The sequence below is a fragment of the Micromys minutus genome (assembly GCF_963924665.1).
Source record: "Micromys minutus genome assembly, chromosome: 14".
Classification (NCBI taxonomy): Eukaryota; Metazoa; Chordata; class Mammalia; order Rodentia; family Muridae; genus Micromys; species Micromys minutus.
Genome location: NC_137983.1, coordinates 47,515,863 through 47,528,262, shown reverse-complemented (window position 1 = coordinate 47,528,262; position 12,400 = coordinate 47,515,863). Strand labels below are relative to the sequence as shown.

General features: G+C 39.9%; 1 protein-coding gene across 1 annotated transcript in view; it reads left to right on the top strand.

Annotated features, from left to right (window-relative positions):
- Positions 1 to 12,400, top strand: part of AGPAT5 (1-acylglycerol-3-phosphate O-acyltransferase 5) — a 41,799-nt gene that overhangs the window by 15,448 nt on the left and 13,951 nt on the right. The window contains exons 2-3 of the mRNA XM_080928882.1: positions 3,523 to 3,592; positions 10,625 to 10,740. Coding sequence (XP_080785008.1) covers positions 3,523 to 3,592; positions 10,625 to 10,740 — 186 coding nt within the window. The remainder of the gene's footprint in view (positions 1 to 3,522; positions 3,593 to 10,624; positions 10,741 to 12,400) is intronic.

Genomic DNA, 12,400 nt, shown 5'->3' with positions numbered 1-12,400 from the left:
CCCAAGTTCGATTCCCAGGAGCCACATGGTGGCTTACAACCATCTGTAGCAGTAGTTCCTGGGGATCTGATGGCCTTTTCTTATTTGTGCAGCCCCCAGGCAAGCATTCGCTGTACAGACACACATGTAGGCCAGACAGATGTCTTCCTGAGTTGCTCTTCCCCTTTTATATTGAGGCAAGGTCTCTCACTTGAACCTGGAGCTCACTGATTGGCTAGTGTAACTAGCTGGCTTGCTCCAGGGACTCCTCTCTACACTTCCCTAAAGGTCAGATTGCAGGCACCACTCCTAACAAGCTCCATCATCTGTCTGTCTGTGTCTATCATTTACTTGGTTTTTCAAGACAGGGCTTCTCTGTGTAGCCCTGGCTGTCCTGGAACTTACTCTGTAGACCAAGATGGCCTTGAACTGTGAGATCTGACTTCCTCTTCCTGAGTACTGGGTTAAAGATGTGCTCCACCCTTCCTTCCCACCTTTTCCACACCCAAGTCCCTAGCTCTGCTGAAATTTCTATCTTTTAAATGAAAACTTTTGGCTCAGCGGTTAAGAACACATACCTCTTTTGCAGAGGATCAGAGTTCAGTTTCTAGAACCCATATCCAGCAGCTCAAAACCACCTGTAACTACAGCTCCGGGAGGGATCTGATGCCCTTTTCTGGATTCCTAACAGGACCGCACTTGTATGTGCATGTACACACACAATTAATAGTAAATCTTTAAAGTAAAATGTTTTCTTCCCCTTCATATTAACAAATGTAAAGTCAGATACATAACCTTTATACTTGAAAGGACAGAAGAAATTTGAATTATTTTGGATAGAAGTACTTACTCATTCTTGGCACTTTAGAAATGTAGAATGTTTAAATTATGTATATTAGATACATAAACACTCTTTGCATTGCTTTCTTGATTTATTAGTACCTATTCGAAGTACTCGGAATGCTCTGGATTTGTTTAAGACTCATAGCTTGTTTTTCATTTGCTTTCAGATTGTTGGCATTTTACACAGGTAGGACTGCCCTGCATTCTGTTTATTAATGGAGATTCTAAGCAGTTACAGTTTAAATGAAATACAAGAGGCTCCTGCTCAGATATCTCTGAGGTAATGCCAACTGGAAACAGCCACTCTCTCAGTAAGCTATTGTGCATATGGGCACGTTTTTTTTTTCTTCAAGATATACATGTGCACACACATACACATGTGAGTCTCTTGTACGTCCATATAAATAAGTACATAGATAAAAATCTCCCAGAGGAATGTGAATTAAACTCCGGGTATTTTGGTTTGCTTGAGAGCCTAGCTTTCTTATATCCCAGGATGGCTCCCACGTCAATATATATAGAGCTGAGGATGACCTCAGTGTTTCCAGTGGCTCTGCCACCACCTCCCTGGTGCTGAGATCACAGGTGTGCATCACTGGAGCCTCTGCACACCGGTAAAGCCTTCTCACCACAGAGCTACCTCCCCAGCTTCATGAACTAAGTTCCAGACACTGCCTTTGTCCCTTTTCATGTAGCATTTGAATGGGATTTCTTCATTCTCTTCCCTAGCTGAAGTCACTGTTTATCTGAGCACCACTGCAGATATGTTTGTAAACAGTTGGTGACTGTTGTTTAGAAGTGAGTCTCAGGCAGTGCAGAGCTGACTATTAAACAAGGCCTGTATATTTGTTGCATTGCCATCTCTGTTGAGCATTGTTTCATTGTGAGCCTTGTTTTCTTTCCTAAGATGGGAGAAATTCATTGGTAGAAACAGGACTACCTAAGTCTAAAAACAATAGTAGATACCTGTGGTATTTTAAAGGTAGAGATGTAGAATCTTAAGCTGACCTTACCCTTAACTGATCTTTAGATTTTGTTTTGTTTGAACAAGAAACTTGTGCCATTAACTGATCCTGGATGTTTTTTTTCTTTCAAGAAACTTGTTATTTTAATGCCTTCGCTTACTTAAGTATAAAATCAGCACTGGACCAGGTAGTTTTCTATGTACTTCTAGTACCCTTGCATGTATTGAATATGATAATGGCATTTGTATGCTCATGTGCAAGTGTGAATGTGTGTGTGTGTGTGTGTGTATGTGTTGCTAAGTGGTGACTCAGTACATCAGGCACATAGGCAGGTGTTCTACCAATGAGGTGTGTGTGGGGTGGGGCAGAAACTGGCTCTTGCTGTGTAGCCCTGGCTAGCTTCAACTTCCTAATCCTTCTGCTTTAGCCACTTAAGTGTCAGGGATTTCAGGCATGCACTATTACATCTGGTTGAAAGGTATCTCTGAATGCTTTGGATATTATCTTCATCTTGAAGACTAGACATATCTCTGAAGAACCTTACATAACTTACATATACATAAATACATTCACACATACATACATTTACCTGAAACACTGCCAGTGTCTGTAATTCTTATAAAGTGTACCCCAGTGGTCATTAAATAGCCTCACCTAGATCAAGAGCTGGCATCCCAATATTTATTCTGCACAGATCAACTAGCCATTGGTTACTTACTTGTTTTATTTATTCCATTTGTAAACTTCATTAGAAGGAATTAGACACATGCGAACACACTCACTGTGTAGTTGTCTTAGAGGAGTAGCAGGAGTGTACAGTGCACATGCTGTGGTCCAGGAGTGTGTGTGTGTACAGCACACATGCTGTGGTTCAGGAGTGTACAGTGCACATGCTATGGTCCAGGAGTATGTGTACAGTGTACATGCTGTGGTCCAGGAGTGTGTGTACAGTGCACATGCTGTGGTCCAGGAGTGTACAGTGCACATGCTATGGTCCAGGAGTATGTGTACAGTGTACATGCTGTGGTCCAGGAGTGTGTGTACAGTGCACATGCTGTGGTCTAGGAGTGTACAGTGCACATGCTATGGTCCAGGAGTATGTGTACAGTGTACATGCTGTGGTCCAGGAGTGTGTGTACAATGCACTTGCTGTGGTCCAGGAGGGTACACTGGCACATGCTGTAGTCTAGTCTGGGCAGCACAAGACCCCAACTGATGCTCCAGCTCACAGAGACCCTTCTGGCCTCCCTGTTGAAGTCCCCTAGCTTCTTAGCCTGAGTCTTGTTCCACACACAAGTGGACTAACAGAAGACTCCAGCGAATAGCTTTTGTTTGGTCTTACATTCAGAAACCCTTTCATCTCGTTTGATAAAATATACCCAGCAGATAACCAGCTCTCCATTTTACAAATCCTTACATACAGAGTATGTTCATAATATTTGTGTTACGTCTGTTACCATTATTGTGTGTATGTTTGTCTCTTCCACTGGACTGTAGAACTTTATATATTATTAGTGATCAATAACTTCTTGTGGATTTTCTTACGGGGACATCAATCACTGTCTTACTTTATAAGCATGAGCTATTTAAGGCGTGTGGGGCTCCCAGGAGAACTCTGATGTTTGTTAACCATGGATAGAGCTACTTATATTGTGCGCTCATCAGTTTTCTTTCACATTCTTTTTTCTTTCCTTAATTGTCAAAGTAATGATTCTTTTTTTGTCTTCTCTTTTAGATATTGCTATATGGAGATTTGCCAAAAAATAAGGAAAATGTAATATATTTAGCAAATCATCAAAGCACAGGTTTGTATTTCATTTGCATTTTTTTTCTAGAAATGGTAAATGAGCATTAATCTATACACATACACACACACACACACACACACACACACACACACACACACACACACGTTTTAAAGACAGGATCTCATGTGACCCAGAATGACTTCATACTCTAAGTAGCTGAGAATGATTTTAAGCTTGTGACATACCTGCCTTCATCTCCAAGGTACAGGAATTACAGGTGTTGGGTATTAAATCCAAGGATTCATACAAGCTAGGCAATTACTGTCCCTTCTGAGCTATGTCCTCAGCTCATCAAAATCATATTTTACGGTCGTTCATTTAATTAGTTTTACTGTGTGTACATGTATGTGTCTGTGGGTTTGAGCTGTGAGTGCACTTGCCTGTGGAGGCCAGAAGAGCACTGGGTCTTCCATGGAGCTTGAGTTACAGGTAGCTATTAGCTGCCCTGTGTGGGTTTGGGGAGCTAAACTGGGGTGCTCTGAAAGAGAAATATGTACTCTTAACTGCTGAGCTTTGTCTCTAGTTTTTAAAATATTAATCTTATTTTTTTAAGAAATATAACACAAAAATATGAGATAACTTTTTTGTTTTTTTTTTTTTTAATGGATTTGCTGTGGATTTTGAATCTGACTTGCAATTTTCTTTTCTTTTTGTTTTGTTTGTTTGTTTGGTAAGGTCAGTAATGTGAGAAGAATAGGTTTTTTCTTTCTGTCAAGGCTTCTCTTTTTCTTCCCTGTTTCCCAGGATAACTCTTTGGTCGATTCAGTTTTCTGTCTGTGAGTAATATTTCTAGAAGCAGGATTGGTGGACCCAAGTGTATACATTTTAATTCTTAATTCTTCCCTTAGCTTTTTATTTACTCTGAGACTGTTGCCCAGGCTGGCATCACAGTTCTCCTGCCTCCATTTCTGGAATAATGGATGAAGTTGTATGTGGCCATCGTTTGCACTCGATATGTTTGGTCAGGAAGCTGCTTATTGGTGTACTGGTGACTGCTCGTTTCCTGGACACAATGTTGTTATAATTAGCTGTAGTTCCTGCTGCCTCTTTAATCCTGTGTTTTAGTCCCAGCTTGCTATTTTTCCGTTAGAGAAGGCACAAGACTAATTTCCAGTACAGAGCTGTATTTACTTTCCTTCGGGTCAAATATTTAAAACTACTTCTTTTGGAATGATTACCAATGAATTGTGAAAGTTATGCCTCTGATCCTGCAGTCCCTTCATGAAGGTCCTCCCCATGAGGCGCCTCACAGGTGGAGGGCCCCAACAAAGAGGCCAAATGATGCCCTAAAATGTGCTTTAATTCTCCAAATAACTTACTTCCTCAAAATCCCACTGCACAGGTTTTCTAAGCCATGGCTAGTCTGGGTGCTTACCTTCTATGGTTCATTTGTATTGCTTTGAAAAGTACAGTACCTGGCATCCTAAAGCTAAAACAACCTGATCAGTGATGATATCTGAATGGAAAGTCACTTGTGCTGATGGCTTTCCTTTCCCTCCCACCCCAATCGTGTTGTTACCAACTGTACCATGGCTGATACCGAGGTAAAGGAGTGGAAACGAGTTTTTCTCAGTTTGGCACACCAGTGAATTTAGTCAGACCGAGGGAACAGTGGCTGAAGCTCCAAAGCTTGATAGGGATTTTGATATCAGATGTATTATCCCAGGTCATGTTTATGAGACTGGCTCAGACTCTGCATTTGACTTTGAGTAGAAGCACAAAATGGCCCAGAATGCTGTCTGCTCTAAACAGCCTGTCCAGACACACTGGCTGACCTTTCTCACCACAGTCTGACCTCGTGCTGGTGGGGGGAATTTTTACTTGGCTCAAGTATCTAGATGGCTCCAGGACAGGGCACGGGCCATGGCAACATCCATTCTTCCTCACTGTAGTTCTGTTGACCAGAGGTGGATCTCATTGCAGGAAACTAGAGTTTCCCACACTGTCTTTCTTCTGAGTTTCATGGACATAATCTTTCCTTAATGGGATTGCAATCCTACAAGGACATGTGGGACCATGTGCTCTATCACTCCTGGGGCCATGCAGTCACAGGGATGCTGAAGGTACAGCTCTGGTTATGATTTCACTGCTGTCCAAGCTGCCTTTGCATTCCTTTACAGCAGGCCTCAGGGAAAGCACTGTGAGTGAGCAGCAGATAAGAATTCCTACTCAGTGTATGAGATTTGAAGGTAACACGGCAAGCAAGAGATCCAAGCCAGGCCTCACTGACCAAGCCAGTTCCTTTCTTAATCTAGAGGAACATTCCCCCACCCTGCCTTCAAGTGACCTGCTCTAGGTCTGATAATAGCCAGCCTTTGGGATTTGAGAAAAAACAATTTTTTTGGCAACTTGAAGAAAGTGCCCAGAGCCCCTTGCATGTTAAGCAAGAACTCTTCTGCTGAGGCACACAAATGTACAATGCACACACACACACACACACACACACACACACACACACACACCCCACAACATAAGAATGCTACATTTTGAATGCCTTTAAGAAACTCACAACTTGGGAACATACATTAGAATTACATACATGTTAGTCAATGTGATGGAAGAAGGCAAGGAGTCTTCTCTGATAAAACTGTACATGTAAGAATTTGCATGAATTCCAGAATTTCAGGCTTCCAGAGACTTCAAACCAGCAACCCAGGGTGGCTTTGTTCCTGGGGCTGACATATTTAGGTAAAGAGACCGTAAGAATCTCAGTCTCTGGAATGTAATTTACAGGAAGTGTTTTGGGACTGCCGCTGGCCCAACCTGTTCACTCTCACCTAGTACTTACTGCCCTGGTGCCCACGTAGAGTTACCATTTACACTAGTTAGTTTCTCTCAGTTGCTGCTTTTATGTGGTGTCCTGCTGTATTTACATTCTCACTTATATAAACTTTGAACTCTGGAATTGGATTCCTTCCCTTCCTCTTACCTGTCTGCTTTTGACACTATTTGCCCTTAAAATCCATTCCTGTTCATTTGGTCTAGGTGACATCTTCCTGTCTAATAGAAGGTATGGTTCAGTAGATGGTCATAAAGCTGAGGGTTCGGCATTCTGGGAGGTCCTGCTCCTGTGTGTTCTATGCCGGTGGGTAGAATACCCCGGGCTCTCTGTGCCTGTTGGTTGGGTCTGAGTGATATCTGTTGATAGAAGCTTTAAGGCAGTGTACACATAGTCCCAAGCATAGCACAGTCCCTGGCATATGGGTGACATTTAGCAGTACTGTGAATGATGGTGGTTCTAGCCCATTGCTGGGTTCATGGGCATAAACCCTTATGTGTCATACCATAACACTAAAAATTAGAAACCAGTGAGACTCAACTATACAGATGAGGAAAATAAGGTTTACGTGCCTGTTCTCTCTTCAAGTTAGTGGAAACATGGCTTGTGGCTAGATAAGCCTTATGGCTGGATCACTGCTAAAGAATCCTGACTCAACCAAATTAAATTATTTTTGCCAGAACACAAAATTTAGATATTTATGTGAATGCAATACATCCCCTTATATGTTTTAATCCAGTGTTATCTCGGAAACAGTATGCATAAGTAGAGTGTGGTGTTGACTCTACATGTATTCCTTCTCTGCACTTTTTTTTTTTAAGTTTGGGACAAGGTCTTACCATTGGTCTGGAACTTCCCATATAGACCAGGCTAGTGTTGAATTCACAAAGATTTGCCTGCCTCTGTCTCCCCAACTGTGAGATTAAAGGCCAAGCTTGCCACCATGCCTGGCTTGTAAGTTACTTCTTAAGTGTTATTAATAAAATTTTCAAATTTAAGGTCATGGTTTATCTTATATGCATGGCATATTTCAAAATATTTATATATTCTCTTAGTGATTTTTAGAAGGTGTACCAGAGTCTGGAGTATAACTGCTTATTTAAATATAAAAACAGATTTATTGTTCCCTGAGCTTAAAAAAATAAAAGTCTCAGGAAAAAATACCAAACTTGGCTTTTACCTATTCATCTCATGTGTACTCAGAATATTCACTATCCAGGGAACTCTGTAGAGCAGTGGTTCTCAACCTGTGGGTCACAACCCCTTTGGGGGGGTCACATACCAAAGATCCTGCATATCAGATATTTACATTAAGGATCATGACAGTAGTAAATTACAGTTATGAAGTAGCAACAAAATAATTTTATGGTTGAGGGTCACTGTAATATGAGGAACTGTATTAGAGGTTCACAGAATTAGGAAGGTGGAAGACTATTGTTTTTCCAGAGTTTCTCTGGAAATTCTCAATGTTTCTATGGACAACTTTTATATTAGATATTCTTCTCACAGACTTGGTTATATTTCCAAGCTATAACTAGAGATAACTGTGTTTTGTAATCCCTAATTTAAAACAATTTATTAAGATTTTTCTATAAAGTTGATTATTCACATTTAAAGTGATAAAATTCTAGGATATTTCATTAGTATATGCATTATAAAAGAATTTTAAATAGTCAAGAATTCTGCTATAGCTGTATTAACATGCCCTGTTTGATAACCTTTAAACTCCAGGCTTTATAATATCTACTACAGTTTGTTGTCCTTCCCCCACTCCATCCCCCACTTTCTTTCATTCTAGAACAGAACCCAGGGCATACACATGATTGGGATGTACTCCATCACTGAGCCACACCCCCCAGTTCTATTTTTATTTTGAGGCAGTGTCTCACTAACTTATCTCGGTGAGTCTTGAACTCAGATCCTTCTGCTCAGTCTCTCAAGTAGCTGGGATTACAGGATGTGAGCCTGGATGTACGAGTTTGTTGTTGTTTTAAAGTAGATATTGTCTCCTCAAATTCTATATGTTGTCATTTTCAGGGCCCCAAATGCACTTCAGCAACATCCCTGTTCATACTCTTGAATTCCTCTGCAAATCCTAGTAGGCTTTTCCTGACCTCCTTTTCCGTTCATGTGGTTGTACCTGTACTCAAGTCTTCAGTTTTTCTGCTTGTTAGGACACTTTCTTATTTCTCTTTACTTATTTCACCATAAACGTTTTACGTGACCCCAGGTATATATAATCAATATAATCAAACAGGGATTGATAATAAATAGTGGAGAGATTTATTTTAAATTCATAGAATTTTAGCATTCATTAAAGATGAAAGACAATCTGCATACTATGAGATGGATGAACTTGTATATAAGGACGTGACTGTGGCTGACTATATTATAGGATGTAGAACATTTGTTTTTCAGAATTCATCAGGATTTTGATTTTGTAGATGACATGCTAAGAATGTTGTTTCCATAAACACATAGCACAACATGGCAGAATTATGTTCAGTGCCATTTCAGAAATTGTTTGAAATTTCATTCTAATTCTAGGTCAGAATTCATTTAACAGAACTCAAATCAACAATTAAATAGCAGTTTTTAAAAATCAAATATCCTGATGTAATACAATCAAAAGGTATACTAGTTTGGTATTACATGCTAAGGGATGGCAATGATGACTATTTTCTGTAATTAAACCATTATATTTCTGTAACAATAGAAAGCTATATAGATACTAAATGTACTGTACTTATTGGCATTCTGGTGGCTTTGAATCCAAGTCACATTTCTGGTACCATTGGTTAGCATTACATATGTGACAGCGTGTGCAGTAGGAAGCACATGTGTTACATGTTCAAAACAGAAGATATAGTGGCAACTGCACATGGCAGCAAAGGAGAGAGATGTTTATTCATTCATATATATGCAATTTTGAATTAATTTTTGCTCATTACTTATTAGAAAATTTTTATTCACAATTTTTTTGACCACTGAAATCAGTTATGTGACCTCCTTATGGGTTTGCAACCCACAGTTCCAAAGGCTGCAAAATAAGAACTACGTGTCTACCTATTAAAATTTTAAGTCCCATGAGACCCTTGTTTGGGTGTTGTAACAGTTGAACACTATATCCAGGAAGTCATTAGTGAGGTTATAATGTGGTGCCTTTCTTTTTAAAGGTTTATTTACTTACTTATCTAATGTGTATGCCCTATCTGCAAATACGCCTGCATGCTAGAAGAGGGCATCTGATCTATCCGATCTCACTACAGATGGTTGTGAGCCAACCTGTGGTTACTGGGAATTGAACTCAGAACCTCTAGAAGAGCAGACAGTGCTCTTAACCACTAAGTCATCTCTCTAGCTCCTAATGTGAGGCCTTTTGTCAGACATTATGTATATGGAATATTTACCTACACTTGTTTCATTTGACATTTTTTCTTTATAATTTTCCATTCTTTATTTAAAAAGACATTTTTTTAACCTTAACTAAATGTTAATCAATGGTTACTTAGTATTAGGGTTGTTGGGTTACTTAGTATTTTGTAACTTTTAAACATCTGCTTTTTCTTTCCTATGTATGTTTGTGTCCCTGCATTTACGCATGTGTGCTGTGCATATGCCTGGTGCACTTGGAGCTCAGGGAGGGCCTCACATCCATTAGAACTGGAGTTAGAGGCAGAGCTGCAGTATGGGTACCAGACTTGGGCCCTCTGAAAGAGCAGCAAGTGTTCTTAACCACTGAACAAAATCTCTCCAGCTCCATGTGTTTTGTAAGTTTGTGTTTTATTCTTAAAATAAATGGTCTTTTAAGAAATGAGAAAAGTTTTTAGTCCCAACACTCAGGAGGCAGAGGTAAGTGGATAACTGAGTTCGAGACCAGGCTGTCCAAAGAACTGAGTTCCAAGACAGCTACAGGGAAAAAGAACCAAATGGAAAAGCACACTCCTTGGCTTAAGGGTTGTTTGTTTGTTGTTTTGGTATGGTTTTGTTTGTTTGTTTGTTTTTATGTGTCTGGAGTTGACTTTGTTTTAAGCATTTTAATCATACTTCCTTTTTAAAAAAATCATAAAGCTTTTTTAAAGATCAGGTCTTGTCATGTTGCCTTAGGCCTGGAACTTGCTCGGTACACCAGGTTAGCTCTGAGCCTGTCCACCTTCTGCCTCTAGCTGTGAAGAAGAGATTTTATTCCAGTGACGGGAAGGTTGGAGTTGACTTTGGCAGTAATGTACTGGTTTGGTTCTGCCTTGCAGTTGACTGGATTGTTGCGGACATGCTGGCTGCCCGACAGGACGCTCTTGGACATGTGCGATATGTACTGAAAGACAAGTTAAAATGGCTCCCACTGTACGGGTTCTACTTTGCTCAGGTAAGCTTTGGCTTCACTCTTAGTTCAAAATTAACATTATTTAATGAAAATATATCTGATTTTTTTGTTTATTTGTTTTATAGTACCAGCAATCGAACATGGGATCATATGTGTATGCTTCTTAGTGGCATCCTTTATCCAGACATTTTTAAAATGATTTAATGGCTTATTTTAAATTTAAGCACTTTTATTTAGAGTTCTATATGTGTGCACATTCATGTGTATGCTTGTATGTGCTGCATATGAGGGCAAAGGACAATTTTCAGTACAACTGTGGTGCTTTGAGACAGTCTCCTAGACCAGGCTAGCTGGCCAGTGAGCCCAGGCATCCACCTGTCTCTCCCTCCTTGCCTTTACTTAGATTACAAGTGTGTGCTGTGTGCCCAGCTATTTGCAGGGATTCTAAGGATCTAAACTTGGATCCCCATCCTTGTAAGACAGGTGCTTTCCCAGCTAAGCCATCTTCCCAGCTCTTATTTGGGGTTCTTCTTGATGGTATATGTCTAGATGTCTGGTTGTTATTTATATACCTAAGTGAAAACGCAGAATTACAAATCTCGAGGGGTCCAGTAGAAAGCTAAAAGCACAGAATTGACCGTTATGTTTGGAAATTGATTCAAAAGTAGTTAATGGGTGACAGATAGGAGGTAAAAACCAGACTCTGAGCTCAGAATACGAAGTGTTCAGTTTGGAGAGATGCATTTTCTCACAGTTCTGAAGGCTGAAAGTCTCCCCAAGATCAAGATGTAGGCGGTGCTACTTTCTCCCAACACCCACTCTTGGCTTACAGCCTGCAGCCTTCTCCTTGTGTTCTGAGCTGGCCTTTCCCACACGTGGACTTCCGTGGTGCGTGTTCTACTAGCAGAGCCTGCTCTTAACTGTAATGATTTTCCTAAAGACCCTGTTGCCATACATGGTCACTGTGGAAGCTGAGGCTTCAGTCTCTGGAGGGGAAAAATCCAGTCCATAATGATGTCTTGTCAGTCTCTGTAGCTGAGCCCATATTTTAATTCTTTAAAGGTTGTGGAATAGACATTATTTTAATTATTTTTGTATGTTCTTCCCTCCTGGTCAGTGGCCCATTTATTACTTTTACCTTATCTTATGTAACTAAATGCCTTGTGTATATGTATTTCTGGTCTCTTTTATTTATTTATTATTTTAATTTATGTTATGTGTTTGAGCGTTTTGTATTTATGTATTCCTGGTGCCCATGGAGGTCAGACAAAGACATTGGGTTGCCTGCAACTAAGTTATGGATGGTTATGACAATGGAGTGCTGGGAACTGAAGCCCAGTCTCTGCTGAGCCATCTCTCCAGTCCTGGGAGTGTGCATATTTTAAGGATACTTCTAATTGACTTTGTTAATGACAGTAGAAAATCAATGAGTTAAGATCCATCATCAAAAGCTTTTGAACTAATAAATCTTTTAGAGAAAGAAATATTTTAAGTGCTAACAATATTAAATATTTGTTTCTTTGCTGTAATGCAGTTTTACTTGGGTTCTGTAGAAATAGAATTTTCAGTTACATATTGTATAGTTGGCAATATTTTTTTCTTTTTTTAATTTTAAAATTTATTCTCACATATATTACATTTCAAGCACAGTTTTCTCTTCTCTCCTCCTAGTTCCTTCCCTTCACCTCCTCTTTCCCCAAGA